Source organism: Drosophila subpulchrella, chromosome 3L, assembly GCF_014743375.2.
Source record: "Drosophila subpulchrella strain 33 F10 #4 breed RU33 chromosome 3L, RU_Dsub_v1.1 Primary Assembly, whole genome shotgun sequence".
Taxonomy (NCBI): domain Eukaryota; kingdom Metazoa; phylum Arthropoda; class Insecta; order Diptera; family Drosophilidae; genus Drosophila; species Drosophila subpulchrella.
This window is the reverse complement of record NC_050612.1, coordinates 23,801,196-23,823,691: the sequence shown is the minus strand read 5'-3', so window position 1 is coordinate 23,823,691 and position 22,496 is coordinate 23,801,196. Positions and strand designations below refer to the sequence as shown.

Here is a 22,496-nt window from a genome sequence, read left to right as displayed (position 1 = left end):
AAACGCTGGTACTCGAGAATAATAATGGACGCTAACCCATACGGATTCAGATGCGGATTCAGATACCGGCTGGCGTTGTCAGACATCGGCCCGTGCTCAACAAAAATAGACAGGGCATACATTTGGGCTTGCGTCCGCGATGAGAAGCGATGGCTGGTGGCCAATTGAATCGAGGCAGATCGCGAATCTCAGACCAAGAACAATGCGCATTCTTCATTGTTCGTTCAATTGGGTAACATACTCTAGCTAATTTCGCATTCGGGACATAACATAAACCCAGAAAATATGAATCAGTCGGGTGTCCACAAAAAGAAGCCAAGGATTCGGAATCGCCAGAGGAACAAAATCAACCAGTTGCATCAAGACCAAGAGGAAGTTCTAGAGGATACTACGGTTCAGTTGAAAACGGTTCCCAAAAGTGATAGTTACCGGGAGGCAACTCCTCTTGAAAGTGTCTCCCCTCAGGTGAAAAGTTCTACAAAAGTTGGAGTCACTCTGATTGAGACATTATTTAATAATAGTCAGGTGGAAATTCCGCAAGAGAATGATACCATAAGGCTAGTACAGCAACTGTTGCGTAGGAAATTATTAGCCAAAAATAGTGCAGCTCCCATTAGCAAACCAGAGCCAGGCACTGTTCAGGCCAAATTAGTTAGCCCACCTAAAGAAATCAAAAGTGAAAAAGAAAAACCAAAGATTTCAAGTGCTTTAGAATCTACCAAAGTTTCAGTAGAACTAAAGGCTTCCGGAAAAGCATTAAAAGATGTGAAAGCCGATGAAATGGATGAGCTGCTCAAATGCCTGGGTTCCAAGTTACAAAAGGGTAAGTGGTGATTATATATTAAAGAATTATTGAGATGTTTTATTGATTTTACCATACTAATAAAGGTACTGGAGAATCCCCAGCTGCGGCGCTTTTCAGCAATCTTGGCAAGCTTTTCAGCCAAGCTCCACCTAGCGATGTGGAGTCTTCCGATGAAGAGGCGGAGGAGTATGTGGAGTACATCTATAAGCCAAGGCAGTATTTCATGGCCTCGTTGTGCAATGTAGGTAGTTCTCCCGACTAACTTTGATACTCTGGCACTTTGTTTTATTTTTAATTAAGCGAAAGTTCCCACTATTTCCTAAGAAATTTAAAGAGTTTTGAACTATTTCGATATTACTCAATCTAACATTTCAATAATTATTTTTAGACCAGTCTATTTCTAAATATATTGAAATTTTTGATTATTTTAAAAATATTCGCAATATATTAAAAAAGTGTTCTAAAAATGTCAAAATATTATATTTGACATCAATAATAATGGTTTAATTAAAGATGTAAAAAGAATTCAACGAGTTCCTTCCAAAGCAAAAGAATATTTAAACTAAACCTTCAAAACTAAAATCAAACGCTTTTAACTAGAGGCTAATAAATTCACAGCCTTGTAATAACTCTAAATTGCTCAACTCGGACCTTTAAAGGAGTACTGATGAATAAGCCCTTATTATCATAGTTCTTTAAGATCATTATTACCATAAATTATCGACAAATATAAAAGTGCATTTAAATTTCGTATGCGATTTTTATAGTTTTTAAGTTTGTTGCTAATGATCCTAATAAATTCTTTAATCTGCCTACCGAACAGTTCTGCAAGGCGGATCTGTGTGGCCAAAATCGGATTCCCTGCTCCCGCTGCGGACTGAGCTACTACTGCAGTGGTGGCCACATGAAAGACGACCAGGAGCACCGGCAACTGTGCAACGCCATTCGCCAAACGGTGGACCGGAATGGTGAGAGCCTGTCAGCGAGCCATAAATCACACTAATTGCCAATTTTCGGTGGCCAAATGCAGGTCACGACATGTTCTACAAGTGCGGCGACTTCAGTGGCGAGCAGTTCCGTTCCTACCGGATCGTGTGCATCCGCCAGGTGGAGAAGGAGATGAATCGCCAGCTCTCGGCCACGGAACAGGAGTTGCTCCTGTTCCCAATGATTTGTGGCGAGTTCAAGTGCCGGGAGCATCGCTTCAAGCGTCTGTCCCTCTGCGGAGGATGTGGCGAGGTGGCCTTCTGCAAGGACAAACCGGGGCATCGCCGGAAGGAGGAGCATGCCAAGTGGTGTGGAGCCTACCAACTGTTCAAGGCCTTCATCATGTTCCAGGCGAACTTTGGCCGTCTGGATCCATCTCTGCCCAATAAGGTTCTCAGGGAGGTGCCCATGGCTTGTTCCAACACCAAACATATAATGAAGAAGCTTAATTTCAGTAAGTATTTGCATTAACAATAAAATATATAGTCTAGTTTTTAAGAAGAGAATATGTTATCCAAAGGGCCTTTGATCCTTTTCTAATAGATTTAGCTCTCAGCACTTAAAAAAGTTAAAGTTTTGTTTCATATTTTCAAAAAAGAACGTATTTTTTTAAAAAAAAGGTTATCATTTAACTTTTTGAAAGTTTTTATTGAAGTTGCTGTATGGATTAAAGACATTGATAACCATTTTCCAACTTTTTTTAGAATTATATTTTATAAAAATACTAAGAGTTTTTTATAATAAGATTTTTATCTATTTTACACATAAGTGGTGGATGTATTTTTTGAATCTTTTTATAGATGTTACAAACGAGTGCGAGTACGCAGCGCTTACTCAGGTGTCCACAGGACCTTTAACCGCCTGGTTTGCTCTAAAACTCTGTGAACGTCTAAGGAATTGTGAGGAGTTGACTCTTCATTTAATTGGAGCCGAGATCGAATTTGAAGTGGATATGCTACAGAAATGGGAACTTTTCCTTCTCCACATAATGCCAACCGTAAAAAGTCTTAATGTGGTATTTATTGGACCCGAGCTAAATCCCAATAATATATCTTTTGAACAGCTAAAGAAAATAAAGTAAGAGAATAATTTCGTACTATACTTAAGATAAATTTTAAATGTTATTAATTACTTTTCAATAATTCGCAGGTGCTGCCGGCTGTGCAGAAAAGCCCACAGAAGTGTAAACTATTATTTCGAAAATGCTTTGTACCACGATTACTGCAAAGAACCGCATTTTCTTCAGCCCAACTTGGGTAAGTTCATCTGTATTTTTTATAGTAATCTTTGGTATTACCCACCCCTCTTTACACGCAGTTTGCTTCTTTAACTCTGGCCTATACCGATCAACTGGATTCGCCCTGGAGGATACTTGGCCAGATACCATTCAAGCTGCACTTAATCTGAAATGTCTCATTGTAGTAACCTCATATACAAAGTACGAGGCTCCTCTGGATATGGCGCACTTTATCAATCAATCGAATCGACATATAAATCTCATATTGCCACCGACCACAAATCCGTTTTCTTCTGAGAAACCAGAACGAAACTTTATATCAGATAACGAAGCTCCATTTATGTTTAAGAATTTCTATTGTTTTGTTGTTGAGTAAGTAGTCGGAAATGAAAAGACTGTTTATAAAGAAAGTAACCCGTTTAAAATACCTTTTTAAATAAATCTCTTAAGTTGTATTAAACAATTTGAAATGAAAAACATTTGTGATTTGTGATTTCCTGATTTCCAGATTAAAGATTGCTTCATTGCTAATGAATCATTGGTCTTTGGGCTTTTTTTTAAGTATGGCGTTATGACGCATTGTTAACAGCGACAGGAAACCACTTTGTTATCACCTCACCAATCTGTACAGTAAACACCGGATAAAAATTCAGGAATATATTTACCATAGGTTTTTATTATAAAATGGAATTATTGATGATTACGAAATTCATGAAATGGTGTCCATTTAAGGTTGAGAGTATTTTTAAAAAATTGAATTGTCAAGGGAGTTTTTACTGTACAAACTCAAGTGACATATGTAAGAGTTAAGCGTTCCGAAAGTGGTCGACTTTTGGGTGGGAGTGACGACCGTTTCCCGTGCTCGTGCTACAAAGAAGCCCCAATTACAATGAAACCGCTAGGTTGTTAATTCCGCGGTGAGCTTTTGGGGAGGAGAAGGGGAAAGAGTCGTGCCACAGATCTTTGTATTCCCATGAGGCATGTATCGTATATAGTTGCTGCTTTTTTTTGCGCGGTAACTGTGATACAACCGGCGATGAGAGAATCTCAGTGCATTCTACGACCGCAAGAAGAGAACAAAAGTTCTTGGGCTCTAAGTGTGAGCGATTGTTTGAGTCGACAGTCGTCATTACAAATGAGTTCAACAAAATAGTACACTATAATAATAACACTAGGAAACTATAAAGTATAAGATTTTATGAGCTCTGTTTATAAATTATATATATATAAAAAAAAAGATTTACATTTTTAATCATCAATCACAAGAGGTTTGCTATATTGGTGTGGTCTTTATTCGCGATAAAGAATTGAATTTAAAAAAAAAATCATTGGTAAATGCGTTACATATAAATTACTTTTATCACCATATTGCGTAGCCGACTAGTTGAAATTAGACTATATCACGTAGCCGACTAGTTGAACAGCCTCTAAAAAGTCTGTTATGAATTTTAAAATGTGTTCATCAATTTTTTTTTTTTGCATTGAATATTAATACTTTCTAACTTATAAAATCTAATCTATAAAAGATTAATACGTTCTTAATAGTAGGTAACATAAAATACTCAATATATTTTTGACATAATAAATGTTTTCATTCTGTACTATATCAAAAAAGACTTAATTATCTTTTATTAATTTCCATGTTTGATGCTATAACTTTACCCTCTGCTGTGGGTGTGAGCGCGCGAATGTGTGTCGGCATTATGATTGTACGCTTATTATTATGGCCGCATACGAAGTAATTTCCAAGTTAACTTTTCAGTTGAAGAACGCGAGCGTCCAGATCGGATCGCCGTCTGATTCTCGTTCTTATTCTCGATTCCAGTCGCTAATTGTCGCGCTAAGTGCTCCGCTTTGTGTTTTGAGTTCAAACACTTGTTGACATCTCAACATCGCGAGTTGGGTAATGTGTGTGTTACTGTGAAATTCACCAGCTTAGATGATCTAGTTTGTAGTTTTCGGCCTGGAATTCTAATTCATGAAGTCCATCTTTGTTTTTAAAGAGTGATCTCAAGATAGTAAGCGATACTTACAGACTTTTACAGACATTTATAAGATTGCCGCTGTCGAGTATCTAATTCCAACGGTCACGATTACTTATTGGGAGCGTGGAAGAGTGAGCTTTCCGGAGCTGAAAGTTTCCAGTCGAACAGCTGTTTGGGGAGCTTTGGGGTTTATTTTTCCATCTCCGAGAGCACTGCACTTTGCAGAGTGAGATACAGATAGAGAGTGAGAGCGAAATATCGCTGGAGTGGGGCAGGTTTTATCAGCCTGAAGTACGATTCATAGATAAGAAAAAGTCGGCGGCGGGTGTTAAGTCATTTTCACAATTTATCGCTTCTTCGCTGCTTTGCGCAATCGAATGGAAAAACGGAGTGCATTGTATTCCGTGTTGGAGTGGTAACCGGATCACACGGATAGATCATCATGAACAAACTACGGGCCCTACTGCCCGGTCAACATTCGACCAATGGAGCATCTCGACATTCCGCAACGCTGGAACCCGAGATCGGTTTCCAGATCACCATCGACAATCCGAAAAACAGTGATCACAGCAAGGGTTCTACGGCGGTACCAGAGCTCAACGTCCACCTCATCGCCGCCCGTCATCTGCCCTCTCTGTTCGGCTTCAAGATCGTCCAGGGCTATTTGATAAAGGTAAATTAGTGCTAATTGGTCATGATATGAAGCCAACTTATGACTGAAAAGTGATATTTGCTTGTTGTCCCAGTAACCTGACATACTTCAAAGTACACTACTCATTATAACATTTTGTTGTTACTATCTGGCCTGTTCTGATTTTTGTGCTTTTACAATTTTACAAATTCAATTTGAAGTGCATTTTATATTATATTTTATATAAATCTTGGGCACTTTCAGTTAAATATGAAAACTTTATATTATAACAAGAAAACAGCCTCTTACAGAGGTAAAACATTTAGGGACGAACCATCATAATTATTTACTGTTTTGTCTTATACGATACATATTCATATATGTATTTATGTTCGTGAAAGTTGTATGAACGATAAGTATACAAGTCAATATACAAAATGAATAACAAAATTAAAATAACAATATCTTTTTTTTCAATACACCCCAACCTTTTTTAAAGCTTTATAGTGCCAAAAAATAATCAATCAAGATTGAATGTATCAAGGCAAATATTTATACAATCGTTTTCAGTTTATTTATTAAACACATCAAAATGTAGCGCCTCGAACATAAATATTCTCTAAAGCCCTGGAAACATCCTACAATTTATTTATTAGTTCTATTTATTTCTGACTTCTTCCCACCCCCATTAAAGGTGAAGCTATTTCCCGGAACGAAACGCTTGGACAGCAGTATTCAGACAAACACGTGGCCAAAGTTCAATGAAAATTTCAAGTTTCCCCTGGTGCCAGATATAAAGTATGTGTGATATACGAGGAGTTGACAGAGTTTCACTATTATTATTCGAAATGGTATTTGAATAGATCCTCCATGAAGCATGTAACGCGACGACCTGCAAATGGTCAGACAACTAACACAGATCCGGAGCCAGAAGAGCTCTTCTCCGGACAGTTTGTGGTCTTTACGGTCTACGCTCTATTGGAACTTCCGGCAACAGTAAGTTGGTCACGCAAATCTCTCAAACGTGGGTTAAATTCCTTTCTTACCAGAACTTCAATCGCTTTAATAAGACATACCGATCGCTGAAGGACAGGAGTACCAGCTTTGTGCAACGCTTCGTGGATCCTACAGCGGGGACTCCAAATGAGGCCAAGAGCGAAGCCGGAGGAAAGCCAAGTGATCAGGGCAAAGGAAGGAAAAAGTCGGACAGCTCTGCACGGGATGCAATGCCACCGCTGACTATCAGTGAATCGCGAAGGAATATAGGTAATATGATCTTAGATACAAAAGAATTGGGGTGAAACCACCGATGTTTTATAACTACCTTTTCGACATTTCTACTTGGCTAAATACCTTAAAACACTTAAGATTACGATTAAAAAGACTGACACCAACCATTACCTAGCTTAATAGATTACGATTGTTTATATAATATGATTTTTATTTAAATATTATAATAATCGATCCAAATTGTACAATGGGTATTTAGTTATTAATGTTATGATCTACATATTAATTAAAGTAGTTACAGGGTTTGATTTGAAAACTGATAGTATCAATGGTTAGTTCCTGCTTGATGTGGTTTGTATTTTAATATTTGAACTCTTAAGATAAACTATACAACATTTACAATCCTTTAACGACTAAAAAATACATAGAAAAGCTATAAGTTTACACTTAACTCTTAAAATATGATATAATATAATTGGGCAGTTATTTTTTTAACACTTTTAAGATGATCTTTATCTTTTTCTTGATGTATCTGTATCTTTTCACCTAGGTTCCGTCACCTGCTACCTGCAATCCAAGCTCTTCCAACGCAACAGCCGAACGGGGTGTTATTCGACGGAAGAGTTGTGGCTGCCTATAAAAGATATCACCACAACGGTGGCCAAGTCGTCGCCCAGCAACAACAATGTGAGTAGAAAAGACATGTGTTCGTATGTACCTGACCCAGAGCATTGCTAAACAAGTTCATCCGAACTTAGTGTTACAAAACCATGCGACATGGGGCTCCGAGTGTTTTTCAAATGTAATGGAGATGTGTTCGCTTTAATTGTGCAAAGTGAAAGCTTCCCGCCTGGGCGGGAAAACACAACAACACCAAGCACTATAATTTTAAATGAAAGCAAATTTTTTAATTGCAACCAAAAAAAAAAATAGTGTGCAAGTTGAGTCAATATTATTCCGGAAAAAATAAATTAAAAGTCAACCCTCTGGCATTTTGCCCTTACCTAACGTCACTAAAAAAAAGGGTTGGGATATCTTTAGGACTTTTTAGTTTGAACTATTTTTCAGTATGGGTCAATCTAACATTTATCTTATCACGCCAATGCGATTTCAATTTGTTTACTTACCTTATGAAGGTATTGCTTTTTAAGCCGAAATGGGAACCATATCGATACCTAACTGTCAGAATAAAGTAAGCAATATTTTTTTTTTTCGAAATCCAATAGTGATAAAAAATTTACTTGTAATAAATGCTGCAATTATAAGATAGAGTTGAGTTCATAGTAGATTCTTAAAATTTTTGTAGTCACTTCATTGGACCTCTGAAAGTATGCAATAGTTATAGGGATTTCCGAAAAAGACTGATATTAATTCAAGTGACAAATATTTATATGGTTTATAAATCGATTATCTGCAATTATATTTAATATTTATATTTTTCTGTTAAATTCAAATATATATAATTTTTTTTTAGCTTGTTAACTCCTCTAAGGGCGTGGTTGAGCTGGCTCTTGAGGTTCGAGATCTGCTGGAATGCGTGTCACCTGAGGACACCTCGATGGCCCCTCCAACGCCCGCCAACACGCCCACTACGCCGACAGCCACTTTTGCCCCTTCATCCAACAATTGGCAACGGATGACCGCCGAGGTGAAGCGGAAGATGGGCATCAGCAATGCCGGAAGCTCCGATTCCGGGAGATACCTGCTCCGGGTGACCACCACGCGGATGCGCTGCTCCAACAAGGTCAAGGACGAACTGGAGGCCACTGCAAGTTCTGGAGTGTATGTTAAGACCACTGCCTTCGAGCATGGTATCTACATAGATGCATGGAAGTCGCCCATTTTCTTTCCCTCACTCTCCACCAAATGGGACGATGGCAGCGGCGAGGGAACAATAGATATTCCCCTCCAGAGACTCGATCAGCTGGAGGACATAGTGCTTCGGATCACATTGGCCACCAAGAAGATGGGCAAGAAAGTGGTCCTTGGCACGGTCATAGTCGGCGGTGATCAGGCGGGAGATACGGGCTCTGAGCAGATGCGCCTTATCAGGGAATCCCCGCCAGGTCAACGGGTCGCCGCCTGGCACTGCTACCACTAAATCGAACTGAAAGCTGTACTCCAAATAACTTTAGTTAATTCATATCAAAATTCCTTTGTGCTTCTGCGCGTAGACACAATGTATGTATTTGCTTTTCGATCGTTAAAAATATTAAATTTAATTGCGAATTGTAAAATGCTTCTTTGGGAAAGTTTGGCTCATTTCAACGTCCATGGCGTGTAACACTTGGTTTACTGCCCACTCTGTAATGGGAGTAGTCATACAGAGGAAAAATTGGGTATATCCTGAAACTTATAGCAATCCCTTTGGAAAATTTAAAAAAATCTTAAAGCTGCAAGATAACATTGTTTATAATGCAATAATGTTTTATGATTTAATGACTTATTTTTAAACATGCTTATAGTTACTTATAATATTATAATATTAAAGCTAGTATCTTAACATTTAAAGTTTTATTATTTCCAGCATTTTCTTATGATGGGTTTTTATAAATCTTAAAAGTGAAAGGATATAATAATATCTGAATGTTCTTGCTGTTAAAACTATTTCCACACCTGTTTATCCAAAATTTATAAAGTTTTTGATTCTTAAAATTGTATTTTCGATTAGTATCTTAACGTTTATAATTGTAGAATTTATTTCTATTGAGGTTTTTTTTCAATGATATGAATTTTAAAATCTAAGGTTGCCTAGACCCTTTTTTCCCCTGTGTACTAGTACCTTTGGTTTATTGGCATTTCGCAGAAATAATGCGAACATTTGTCCGTCTGCCTGGGATTTTCGCACCCATCCGTGCGTTTTTCACCCGGTTCCAGTCCACTGTGCACGGCCAACATGTGTGTGGAAAAGTCAACGGCAAACGCGACGTTTTTCAGCTTGCCGCGGAGCGTTGGCGTTTTGTTTCGCTCACAGTCTCAGTTCTCGAGAAGACGTCGGTTGGATCGGATCGGATTGGATCGGAACGGAACGGAAAAGATAGTACCGACCGGATTGTATGTTTACGTTGCCCAGCGCGCAGTGGAGTTTGCGAGGCGACATCCGACTTGGTTTATGCTTCTGTGCGTCGCGTTCTCCAATGTAAAAATAAAATTGCTCCAATATGTGTGCGCGAAACGGCTTTTGAAACATTTTCGAATAAACCCCGATCGTGTGAGAAGTGCGAACCAGGTAATCGTTGAGTAAATTTACGCTAAACGGTTGACAGTTCAATATTAAAGTCATAAAAGCTAACGAATGTGGGCCTGTTAATCCCTGTTTATATGCAAAGTGCGTCGGTTGATGTGTGGATTGGTTCTCCTCAAATGCTCACAAGTCGCTAATCGAAGTGCAGCTGAAGGAGACATGGTGCCAAGTGATAAATGGAATAAAAAAATGTTTCATTCATGAAAACAATCCGCGTCCACATAGGCACCCAAGAACGCAGATGTATTTGGATCTGCACGCATGCTATTCTACAGATGCAGTCAAAATAATAGCAGTGTGGTGCATAAAATACAGCGGTATTCTAAAAGACAAATTTCCAATGAATTGATTAAGTATCTTTCGAAAAAATAGTGTTTGTTTCGTTTGTGTCTTAACTAATTATGTTTTGGTCGAAATTTATCACTTTGGGACCTTTAAGATCTCAAGAAGAAATTTTGTGGTTGAAATATTTGTGTTGTCTTGGTTATAAATTATTTTTATTAGATTTTTGGAACTTGAAAAAATATAGAGGAGACGTATATTTTAACATTTCTGATGAAGATATTCAAGAAATGTTTTAAAAATAGGAAACATATATTATGTATATATTTTAATGTCTAAGTTATTCAATTTTTTTCATAATTCAATGAGGTGTATTATTTTTAGGTATTTTACCCTATTGGATTTTCTATTATTTTGACCCCATCTGTTGGTGCATATGTGTTTAAAATGCATTTAATTCATCTGTGGAAAATTGGGTGTTCTGGTGGTGCGGTGGGGAAGTGGATCCATATCCATGGAGGCGTGGATGTGGATGCGGTGGTGCCCGGATGATCGGATGCTGGGTGCCTAGGGATGCTCGGGATGTGGGGTGTTGGAGGAGGCAGCTCGTCGGCGTCTTTGCGATGCCATCGAAGTCGATGAATTCCTACATTTTGTGGCCCAGTGTGCGTGGATGCGAAGCATGATTTATTTCCAACACTTCCGCTAATACTCATGTGGCCGATGTCGCACAGCGAATTTAATGCGTAGCCGATTACAAAAGGCTGACTAATAAATTAAGCCAGTCCGAATCCGTAGACAATAACCAAATGCCCAAATGCCCAATACTGCCCACGAGCTGCCCACTTAGTCGGCAGATAAATAGGAAAAACAAAAGCCAGCGACAGCCAACCCAAAGGCAGCGATTTGGTTTTTTAGTAGCTGGTCACGTCATTAAAATTGCATTTGGTTAAACGGGCCCGCGGACATGCAACACGGCACTCACACAACCAGAGTTGATTGGCCATACCAGACATTGTGGCTAGCCGGCCAAGAAGCCGACAAAAAATCAAAATAAATCAGTCAATTGCACTGAAAAACAAACATTTATTTAACATTTATTTATAAAAAGATTTATTAATAGGAATGCAAAACATTTTTATCTCGCCTTATCATAGCCTTCCGGTTATTTAAATATATAATTTAATCATGCTTTCAGATAAAGTAACCTTTAAAATGTTTATCAAACTAACTTTAAATATAAAACCTAGGAAATGCTGACCTTAATCATGTTGCTACTCAAGCACGTATCACAAATGATGTCATTTGATTTAAGCTTTATATTTTTATGAAATTATTTACTTACTAATAATATCATTAAAATATTAATCTTAAATGAACTGACATGAATGAAAAGATCCAATAAAATTCTATTCTAAATATTTTTTCCCTTTCAGTTTATATTAATTATTTGTCAGTGCTTTTAATATTTTAAGTGTTTAAATACGTTTAATATACTCATTATTGATTTGATTTGGCAATTATATCTTTCTGTGTAGGGAACTCTAGTCTCGATTAGCGGCTGGCCAAATCCAAATTTGTACATTTTCATTCATAAAAAATCGCGGCGCACTACGTAGCGGCAATTTAGGATCAAATAAAAAGTGGAAAAAAATAGATCGACCACATGCAGAGCGTTGGTGGGCAGTGGGCGGTGGGTGGGCGTTCCACCTTATTTGCGGAACTGGTAAAAACATCTATATCTATGAGTGCCCCTTGCTCACCTGAATTTAATACAATGGTCACCGGATACTCTGGCATCTGGGAAACACTATGATATTTAGGATTTTTGTATTTATATTTATGGGATGAGTACTTATGATGATCTTTCATATAGGATCCACCTTATTTGCGTAGCTGGTAAAAATGTCTATAACATACTCACCTGAAGGAATTCAATAAACTGGTCACCTGATACTCTGGCATCTGGGAAATATTATGATCTTTATGATTCGTTTTGATATTTATTTCAAGCGATTACTATTTATGAGATGCGTACTTATGACGCTGACTTTTCGACCCCGTCATAGTTGATTTTTAATCGCACTTTGTCAAGGTAAGGCGGTTGGGGGGCGTGGGAGGTAGACGGTGGGCGGTGGTTTGTGGGGCGGGGCAACTACTGCGGATTGTTTTTGTTTGTACGGAACGGAACGGAATGGAGCGGAGCGGTACGGATCCCGAGACGGAGGTTGAGGTTGTTGCTGCTCTGTTTGCCATGCGGACGCATCGCATTCTAAATAAAGAAGCAGCGTCGCTCGAAGTACACACAAATGTACATAAATATTTTGTTTGAACGCAGGGGTGGACATTTTAATGGTTTCCCAAACTGATCATCAGCAAAAATATTAAAAAAAAACCGGGGATAAAGTCATAACAAAATCTTTAATGTTAATGTTTGTTTGGGATTATATTACCAAAACGTGCAGAATTTGAGGAAATGGGAACCTTTAAATAAATTTATATTCAGACAGAAAGAATTAAAAAATTCGTAAGCAAACAAGTCGTACGAAATATTGTTTTGAAAAAGTACTATAAAAATAAATGTTTTATTAGGGGTTAAAGAATAACAAAGTATTGAAAATGAGGCCAAAATCCTTATAAATATAGTTAGGTGATCTTTATTTTTTTCTATTCAGTACTACTGAAAAACTGCCACCTAAATATAAATTTTTAGACTATAACAGATTTTAGGTTCCATAAATGTTTTTAGAAGTAATGTGCATCTAAACCCCCATGGGTGTCATCTCAGGAACCCTCTTTAGAGCATTGTTTTAAGAAATCTTGCATAAATCATTTTTGTTTATGTCAAATTTATTTGGTGGGGAAATGTTCGACTCAATGTATAAATCATGTGTCGTCAGGTGTGTTAAAATAGTTTCTAGTGGTTTGTTTGTTGTGGAATTTTATTTCCATCAAACCGGCGAAAACATTCTTCACGCATCGCGAGTTACTCAATATTGGATGCTTATAAAATTGAATATATATCCGTATGTTTGTTTAGTGGGCGCTGTATTCACATTGTAAATAAATCACAATGACTGAGTGATTGGTACAACCGGGAATTGGGTTCAGTGTTTGGTTGCGCCGAGTTTATTGGAATTTAGCGCGGAATATAAATGGCCAATTTGCGGAGACCTGGTCAGGATGGCAGTGTCGAATTTGGTCATTTGGAATAACCAGAATGCCGACTGTGGGAGAGAGGATCGCATCGGGCGTTGCATTCAACTGGTAGCTGGTTCCGGCGCATCTGACCTTATATGTAGGATCGGTAGTTGGGGTAAATGTACTTGGGTGACTGGGTAATCTGGGTATCTGACTATCTGAGTATCTGGATGTGGCCAAGATCCAGTGTTGACGCAAGTCCGAAGTACACGTACTTGTGTTCCATTGCCCGGTCTCTTCTGGGTCTACTTAAAATTCCGCGGTGCAGTTCGAGAAAATAAGAATGAGACCAGACCTTTCATCCATACCCACTTATGCAGAGGCATGGCATCAAAAGCACTCGGCATCCCGACAAAAACCACATACATAGTTTATCTTTATGTTTCCAATTTTCGTTCTCCCAGTGGGCTCCTCTGTTTGTAATTACATGTACGGGTATGTAGCTAATTAATTTCACTTTTTTTTGATTTTTTTTTAAAGTCTTTTTTTTTTTTTTGCCCACGCTTTTGATCGCTTTGGGCTAAGGTCTCAGACAAGTTCAAATATTTGCTTTGTAGTTGGCAAAAGGCGGCCGCCGAGATAGGGAGTCGGGAGAACGATCCACCAGATTCACTAGACCATCGGCATTGGCATCGTTTAATTGTGCAGTGCGTGGGGGGCACTCTTTATGTTTTTGGATGATTTTACTTTGACGCAAATGAGTCGCTTAGTCAGGGTAAATTAGGCACTTAAAAGCATAATATGAGTACAGGTTCAAGTACGCCTGCTGTGCGTGTATTATATAATTTAATTGGGTTATACGAGAGTGAAGAGGAATTTTTATGGCCACCATGTTGGGTAATCCTCTCGGGTTAGCATCATTGGGGTAATGGGATACTTTTTAGGATAAGCATATCTGAAATATGAGAAATTTTAAAATATTATTTATAAATACCTATATTGTTATCCTTATAAGGAGGGTCTAAATATTCTTTAATGTAAGCACAATATTTAAGGAAAGTATAAACATCTTAGGGTTTTAAAATGATAATGATATTTTTTGTATGATTTAAAGAAAAGAGTTTTCTTACTTTTAAACATTTTAATGTTACCAAAAAAATTTGCTTAGTTAAAAATTAATCTTTGATAAACAAATAGCAAAATATTAACTGGTAAATGTCAAGATAAGAAGCTGAATAACTATGAATCATGGAGAATTTTATAAATATAACAATCTAAAATAACAATCTAAATTCCTTTGGGATTTCCCAAATTTATCCAAATTCAAGGTTAAGTTCAAATGACTTTAAGTCTTGTGATTCAATTTGTTTTGCCTACTGGAACACCCAAATACATACCAAATCCGATCATTCCACTTACCCCACATTTTATTTCTATTTACAGTGCAATTGTCAGGGTCTTTGGACTCACGGATTCGTTACGGTGGTATTACCGATTCGATCGGTTTTCGAACGACAACGATACCATAAGCAATTGAGCATGAAAGTGGTGTGCTTGATTTTCGAATTCCTGACGGTGGTACAACTGCTGGTCGAAGCTCAGGTGAGTGTATGGATCCATAGCCCACCCACTTGTCGAAACCGCATTACGTCAACCCGAAGCAATTCGATTGGGAACTGCGAACTATTTACGATTGCAAGGTCAATTACCGCAACCAAATTAGTCGCACTCTCGTTTTTCATTGTTGGCGGGGGTTCGGGTTCTCCATAGGTTGGCACGAAATCGCCTCCGGAACGATATAGTTCTCCTTGAGCTTGAGGTGCAGAGCCGTTCGTATTTCCGCATGATTTGATGGGAATGTTTCGGTTTTCCATTCTGGGATTTTCCGATTTGCCCATGACCTACGTCCGATTTCAAGTGGGGCATTTATTGGCACCTCATTATGCCAAGCTTGTGCGCCAAAACGCTTTAAATCATCGATTGTGTTATTTCCACTAATTTCCTCTGTAAACATGGTCATTAAAATAAATCAGTCGTTCAATTTATTCACTAATAGGTTGAAATACAAATCTCTTGATTACCCAAAACGTTAATAGTTTCCTGTTTTGGCAAAACATTTTAACAAAAAAATCATTTGATTAGGTGAAAGATTTTAGTCACCGAATAAATGAACTATTTTGTTATTGGATTACTATAGAAAAGTACCGGTTATGGTGATGCCGGCAAGAATTTTAGAGCCAGTCATTGAACTAATAAAACTTTTCGAAGCTGTCGTTAATTTCGAATCGCTTTCTAAGGTCAGATGGGTTTTAAAACTGACACCAGGAAAACGGGTACTAAAATGGACTCAATGTATTTTATGTTACAAGTTCAAAACATCCATTCAGACTTTTTAATAGGGCTAAAACGTAACAACATGGATAGAACTATGTGCTTAACATTTTAAAGTGACGATTAAATATTTTTAGATTAAATATCGAATATATTCAGTTATAGTGTTTTAAAATGTATATGCTTAGCTACGGATTTCGTAATATTATTGGTTTCAAGTGATAAAGATTTTTAAGACGTCGGATCATCAACATGAAATTTTGAGTGATACTTTATAGGATCCAATTCTTTTTAGTATAAATATTATATGTTAGTTACCAGTTAATTGAGAATATGTCTTGAAATTAATTAATGCATTAAACATTATCTTTGTAAAAGCTGGCCCAGCTCTGGGCTCTGGATAACACAGTATTGCACCAGAGAACGTCCAGTTTTATGGACTCTTGCAGCTGTAGGGCGTTGGTGAAGAGGTTATGGCAATCGGTCGGTCCTCGACAGACGTCGAAGCCTATTTTAGACTGGGACGGATGCAGGGATCCGCCGGATCGGTCGGCGAAAAGCGTGAGTTATTTATAGAGCGGCGTCGCGTCGCCTGGCGTCGTCGTCTACGCATTTGGAACTGGAGCTGGGACCGAAGTGTATATAATGGTATACCAATGGTACTTTCCTCGGGGATCACAATGCGAGCGCAGACACCAAACTGTCGAGAGCAATGACACTTCAAATAAAAAGCGGCGACATGTCTGATTTATGGTGGTTGGATGAGGGGCAGGAAAACAGGGAAGCTGGGAAGCTGGGAAGCAGGGCAGCGAATGGTGGGCTCCTTGAGGCCGAGATGTCGTAGGGCGCGCTCAGATCGCATTTCACACTTTCGACCCCATAAAAAAAGGGAAATTCAAAACCCGATCTCATACGTTTTTCCATTCGATCTTTCAGTGTGGGCACGTGCAGGAGGCGAAGAGGGAGATATGGGACGCAATGGGTCACCATGGGCACCGTCACCATTCGCATCACGGATCACATTGGATGGACGGTCGGCGGGTGCACCGCCTACGGATGCCCCACCCACAACGCTGGAGTGGGCGGCGTCGATCCCTCAATCACCACCAGCCCTTCAGCCGGTGGTCACAGTGGTCACCATGCGACGAGGAGTGCGTCAAGCGGCGGGAGCGATTCTGCAAGGTGAAGCGGAAGTGTGGCCACACCAAGCACGTGGAGCAAAGCAAGTGCCGGCAGTGAGTATGAATAATAATTTAAATTTTAAAAAATATTTCCTTTTTAAACATCAAGGTCAATAAGTAAATCATATGCGTGATATGTTGGAAATTAAAATTATATAAAATATTGTAAATGACGGAATTTTCAATATTCAGAAACTTTTTTGATTTATGCAGTACTTTAATAACGGCTTTATCAAAGTCACGTTTTTACTAGGCTGAGCCCCAACTCACCGATTAATTTAAAATTTATACAGTATATACCAAAAACTTTTACCACTGACTTATTACTGTCATATCTCCTACAATATGTTAAAGCTTATTCATTTTATTTTATTTGTATTTGTCTTTAATCTATTTAGACATTAGCTTTTTTTAGGTACCTTTATAGCTGGGTAATATTTTTTTTAAATGAACATTCATAATATAAAAGAATTAAAATTATAAAATCATATTATACAAAAACATTTTTTATTAATGATTAATTTTTTTGGCTGCCTGAAAAATTGGGACTTTTTCGACTGAACTTTGGATAGAAAATTTGAAGTATGCAAAAAAAATTGTTATTCATTAAGCATTTGAGTATAATAGAGGAATAGTTTTACAAAAAGATTTAAAGTACCATTACGCTTTCTTTAAATTTCATTGTCAGCTTGGCAAATTGGATACTTATTATATTGGCGCTTAAAACATGGCACATCGTTCATTCCGCCGTTTAAAAGTTCAACACAGTGTTCATCACCATCTAAGTTATTGGGTTCCCCCGAACGCCACTTCAAAAACACAGGTTTTTTGCCGGATGCCTCGGATACGTAGGTTCCATTATTGACCAGGTCGTTGATACCAAGCCAGTAGTGTTTGTCATCCAGTCTTGCTGCGAGGGCGGTTAGTTCATCTTGGTCTTTGATGGAAGCTATGTATCCACCCAGTCCACGACAAGTTTCTACGGCTTGATTCCAGTCGCCTGGTGTTTCACTTATATGAAAAAGTCTTGAACCGATTCGTTCAAACTTCTCAGTTAATAGTTTTCTACCAACTCCGGTAAAAGCGTTTGTTAGTGCGGCCTGTTGATTATCCATTTTGGTCTGCACATCCTTCTGGAAAGCTTCTATCCTTTCCAATATCTTCTGGAAGTCCTCTGAACGTTTTAGAGATTCCTGTTTCTGCTGTTCTTCAATTTTTGCCAGCCTTTCCTCGAAGTTTTTGGGGATGCTATTACTAAAAGATTCCATTAGCTGAGCCTTCATCTCGCTTAGGTTCTCCTTATTATCTCCTAGAAAGATATTATTGTATGATATCTAAATGGATACCTTTTGGATTTCTAACATACTCTGTAGCCCAGTCAGTTGATCTTTTATTGTAACTACCATCGTCTGTGTTTCAGTCACCACATCAGAAACATTGGATTTGCTCTGTTGAGCAATGTTACTCAGCAAAGGAAAATCACCGTCCCAAGAATATCCTTGGGATACACATAGATTCCAAACAATAAACGCGATGGTAAAATAAGTGCCGAGCTTAATCATATTGACTGCGAACAACCACAAACGTTGGTCTTTTGGTGTACAACTGATATTAAAGTAAGGTTTCGGATGGCTTTTATAGAGCAGCATAGAGATAAGAACAAATTCTGATGCCCTGTACAAATATTCGGGTCTTTCTGATTTCAATGGTAAATACCATTAAAGATTAATGATTAAAAGAAAATCATTAATTTTTTTTTAAAGAATTTTAGTTGTCATCGCTTAATGTTATGGAAATATTGTCATGTCTTTTTCAAGAAATCATTTCACGAAATGACCAAAATCGCGTGTTCTGGCTTATATACTACTTGCAAAAGAATATGTACTTTTGGAAAAGTTTAATCCAAGTAGCTTTACAACTGACAAATAAGTTTGCGTAAAAACGGACGGACGGACAGACATGCAGACGAACATGGCTAGAAGATTTCGGCTGTTAATGCTGATCAAGAATATATGTATATACGCTACATATGTAGAGTTATTTTAAAATATATTTAGCACAAAGTATAGTACAGAAGTACATATGCACTTACGAGTATGTCTATTTTTAGCATTAGTACACACAAATATTAAGAATATTTTTTAGGCCATACTTTTTTAGTTTGTTTATTCCCAAAGAGTTCTAAATTGAGCACGGTGTCTCCTTACATTGGCCAACATTGACTTGAAGTAACAAAATATATTTGTTTTATTTCAAAATACTTATTATTCTAATATTATTATTCATGTCCAAGGACAATAACTGAATTTTATCTAAATACATAACATGAGTATATTTTTTTGTATACAGCTGTCTTCCTGCACCTCCTATAAAGTGGCAACAACCGTTAGTCCTAGATGATAGTCACTTCCGCGAGAGGAACCACCCGCTTCCGCAACCACAACCACAACCTCAACCTCAACCGCAGCCACAGCCTTATCCGCCACCTCCACCGCCTCCGTCAATAATCATAAACGCTGCAGCTGCTGCATCAAGTGGTCCGACCGTGGATTATAGATATACCGAGTACAAGCCCCCACCAATTCTTGCACCAACTTATCCAGCAGTTTATGCACCAAGCTATCCCCCAACTCATCCACCAACCCACCCTCCATCTCATCCTCCAACTCATCCTCCAACCCATCCTCCAACTCATCCACCAACTCATCCACCAATTCCACCTCCGACTCCTCACTCAAAATCGAGAGAGGTGGTTCGTCATCTGCCGAAATACCCCGGCAAAGATATATATAGCGAGGAGGATGTGGAAGATGATCATGAACCTGACCCCGAAGAAGATTTGATAAGCTCCGACGAACAGGGTGACTTCTTTGTGCTAAAACATCATCGCCACAGGAGACGGCAGAACCATGGAAAGCTATCCCATAGAAAACCACCAAAGGATGATTATGACGAAGATGACTTTGTGGACTTTGGCGAAAGAAGGTCTGTTAGAACCAGAAGTATTGGCGAGGATAGTAGTGTGGAGGGGGACGTTTTTCAATACGAGGACTTCGATATGCCTGACCCTAACTATTTGGATTCTGAGGAATCAGAGACCGAATTTCGCAACATCAGCTGGGTACAGCCACCCAAGGACGGGATTGCTCTTAGGAGACGAAGGGTCTATTCCAAGTGGAGTCGATGGACCAAGTGTTCGCCAAAGTGTACAACAAGGAGATATAAGTAAGTTTTAGTAGCAAATATATCCAAAGCTCATATAAAATAGTATTGCATTTTCAAGTTGATTAAAAATGAATTTGATCTATCAATTTAAGACTACAGTTTTCATCCCTTCATTAATTTAATCGATAATTTTCATTTCATTTGAATTGTTTGTCCTGAGAATTTTTTTAATTCTTAAAAATTGCAATTGATGATTTTTCGGTTTTTCCTATTTGTGCAAATATGTAGGTAAATTTTATGAGAAATCAAAAGCTATAAAGATCAAAGAAATTAAATGGTTTCAACAATACCACCGAAAACTAATTAAAAGTCTTAGACTTCCTTTTTACACAATAAAGGCCTCAATAAAATCTTGTATACCTCCAGAAAATGCCGAATCACCGATCAGTGTGGACGGGAGGTTCTTCGCGAGATGGCTTACTGCTATACGGAGGGCAGTTTCTGCCAGCAGTGGCTGCAGACGCAGTTCCAAAAAACCCCGGCCTTCGAGACGAGACCTGGACCCGCGTCACCAGCCAACGCCATGAGAAGGATGCAATCCGAGCAGCCGGAAGTTTCCATTAATGACCTTAACTACATAATGACTGGAAAGGGCTATCGGGGACCAGAATACACACCTCTGAAACTCAACTGCGGAATCGTTCGCAGCGGAACTGGACGAAGGAGCATGTCCAACATGCTGAAGATCATCGGTGGACGGGCGGCGAGGAAGGGGGAGTGGCCATGGCAGGTGGCCATCCTAAATCGCTTCAAGGAAGCCTTCTGCGGGGGCACTCTTATAGCTCCACGATGGGTTCTAACCGCCGCCCATTGTGTAAGAAAGGTGCTCTATGTTCGCATAGGTGAGAATAATACAACACCCCATTATCGATTTTAGAAAGTAATAATATGTTTCCCTGCTAACAGGTGAACATAACCTGAACTATGAGGATGGTACGGAGGTGCAACTTAGGGTAATGAAGAGTTTTACACATCCTAACTTTGATAAGCGTACGGTGGATAGTGATGTGGCACTGCTGAGGTGGGTTTAGTTATACAATATGGGAGTTATATATCATATAGAAAACATAAAAAATATTATAACCATGCAGGTTACCCAAGGCGGTAAATGCCACGACCTGGATAGGATACTCCTGTCTGCCGCAGCCTTTCCAGGCGCTACCCAAGAATGTGGATTGCACGATAATTGGATGGGGAAAGCGTCGCAATCGGGATGCTACTGGAACCAGCGTGCTCCACAAGGCCACTGTTCCCATTATACCCATGCAGAATTGCCGCAAGGTTTACTATGACTACACTATCACTAAGGTACTGGTTAAGGTATAGTAATATTATCAGAGTAAACTATAACTGAGGTATGTCTTTTCAGAACATGTTTTGTGCTGGCCATCAGAAGGGTCACATAGATACTTGTGCTGGAGATTCGGGAGGTCCTCTCTTATGTAGGGATACCACCAAGCCGAACCATCCGTGGACCATCTTTGGCATAACATCATTCGGCGATGGTTGCGCCCAGCGAAATAAATTTGGCATCTACGCGAAGGTGCCCAATTACGTGGACTGGGTGTGGTCGGTTGTTAACTGCAATGGCAACTGCAAGATGCAGTAGCATCTCGATGGTTAGTTAGATGTCGCGGACTTGGGTCCGTCAAGTTGCAGAGGCTGTGAAAAACTAATTTACACTTTAAGTGTACGATCCGTGGGAGAAATCTTCGCTTGATCACCATGTCACAATTCATCATGTGCTCATCTTACGATCCTAAAAGTAGTTAACTAGAAGTTAAACGGAACAAAGTCGATTGTAAATGTAGGCAACCAAATATTTATGTAATTAAACCCTTAAAAAATCACCTACTAATTGAATTAGAATTTTCCCTATTTATAATCTTAGTTCTAATGTACATAACTAAACTCCCTGTTTTATGTTAAAAAGCTATTAATAATATCTATCATTAAATTTTCTCCTATGACAAATATTATTAAGGTTAAGTGCAAACAGAAATCTGAGATGTCGGATTGAAGAATAATCTAAATTAATAGTCATATAAACTGTAAATAATTAAAGTTTTAATCTATTAAAAAGTATGTCTGAAAAAATATTATCTTAAATGAATTCTCATACCAATTGCAAACCAACTAAATCCTCTAAAAAATGGGTATCTCGAATAAAAACTTAGCAAAGAATTCTTTCCTTATAGGCATACCAAAGAACCAGAG

The 22,496-nt window shown here is 38.5% G+C and overlaps 3 protein-coding genes across 5 annotated transcripts; all 3 read left to right on the top strand.

Annotated features, from left to right (window-relative positions):
• Window positions 1-133: 133 nt before the first annotated feature.
• Window positions 134-3,448, top strand: LOC119553403. The gene is made up of 7 exons (XM_037863775.1): window positions 134-823; window positions 889-1,046; window positions 1,629-1,773; window positions 1,836-2,246; window positions 2,593-2,869; window positions 2,942-3,048; window positions 3,110-3,448. The coding sequence occupies exons 1-7, from the start codon at window positions 286-288 to the stop codon at window positions 3,403-3,405; spliced, it is 1,932 nt and encodes a 643-aa protein (XP_037719703.1). The 5' UTR covers window positions 134-285; the 3' UTR covers window positions 3,406-3,448.
• A 1,982-nt stretch (window positions 3,449-5,430) lies between these two features.
• On the top strand, window positions 5,431-9,112 carry LOC119554792. 2 transcript variants are annotated; one of them, XM_037865841.1, is made up of 6 exons: window positions 5,431-5,687; window positions 6,340-6,443; window positions 6,509-6,641; window positions 6,716-6,911; window positions 7,426-7,562; window positions 8,350-9,112. In XM_037865841.1, exons 1-6 carry the CDS (start codon window positions 5,457-5,459, stop codon window positions 8,974-8,976), a joined length of 1,428 nt encoding a protein of 475 aa, XP_037721769.1. In that variant the 5' UTR covers window positions 5,431-5,456; the 3' UTR covers window positions 8,977-9,112. The 2 variants fall into 2 exon arrangements, with proteins under 2 accessions (XP_037721769.1, XP_037721768.1); XM_037865840.1 differs by having other exon boundaries at window positions 6,695-6,911.
• Window positions 9,113-9,873: 761 nt separating this feature from the next.
• LOC119553958 lies at window positions 9,874-22,403 on the top strand. 2 transcript variants are annotated; one of them, XM_037864652.1, is made up of 9 exons: window positions 9,874-10,104; window positions 14,986-15,144; window positions 16,810-17,108; window positions 19,404-19,680; window positions 19,717-20,279; window positions 20,646-21,121; window positions 21,186-21,300; window positions 21,371-21,587; window positions 21,649-22,403. In XM_037864652.1, the coding sequence occupies exons 1-9, from the start codon at window positions 9,988-9,990 to the stop codon at window positions 21,886-21,888; spliced, it is 2,463 nt and encodes an 820-aa protein (XP_037720580.1). In that variant the 5' UTR covers window positions 9,874-9,987; the 3' UTR covers window positions 21,889-22,403. The 2 variants fall into 2 exon arrangements, with proteins under 2 accessions (XP_037720580.1, XP_037720579.1); XM_037864651.1 differs by having other exon boundaries at window positions 19,404-20,279.
• Window positions 22,404-22,496: the final 93 nt, after the last annotated feature.

What these genes read in the sequence shown, in the direction of transcription:
- LOC119553958 (XM_037864651.1), top strand. Translation starts at nt 9,988, where the DNA reads ATGCTTCTGTGCGTCGCGTTCTCCAATGTAAAAATAAAATTGCTCCAA. An exon ending in GAGCAAAGCAAGTGCCGGCA is followed by an intron (nt 17,109 to 19,403) that starts GTGAGTATGAAT and finishes TTTTGTATACAG; the next exon opens with CTGTCTTCCTGCACCTCCTA. An exon ending in GGTGCTCTATGTTCGCATAG is followed by an intron (nt 21,122 to 21,185) that starts GTGAGAATAATA and finishes CCCTGCTAACAG; the next exon opens with GTGAACATAACCTGAACTAT.
- LOC119553403 (XM_037863775.1), top strand. Translation starts at nt 286, where the DNA reads ATGAATCAGTCGGGTGTCCACAAAAAGAAGCCAAGGATTCGGAATCGC. An exon ending in GAACAGCTAAAGAAAATAAA is followed by an intron (nt 2,870 to 2,941) that starts GTAAGAGAATAA and finishes AATAATTCGCAG; the next exon opens with GTGCTGCCGGCTGTGCAGAA. An exon ending in TTTTCTTCAGCCCAACTTGG is followed by an intron (nt 3,049 to 3,109) that starts GTAAGTTCATCT and finishes CTTTACACGCAG; the next exon opens with TTTGCTTCTTTAACTCTGGC.
- LOC119554792 (XM_037865840.1), top strand. Translation starts at nt 5,457, where the DNA reads ATGAACAAACTACGGGCCCTACTGCCCGGTCAACATTCGACCAATGGA. An exon ending in TGAATCGCGAAGGAATATAG is followed by an intron (nt 6,912 to 7,425) that starts GTAATATGATCT and finishes CTTTTCACCTAG; the next exon opens with GTTCCGTCACCTGCTACCTG. An exon ending in CGTCGCCCAGCAACAACAAT is followed by an intron (nt 7,563 to 8,349) that starts GTGAGTAGAAAA and finishes ATTTTTTTTTAG; the next exon opens with CTTGTTAACTCCTCTAAGGG.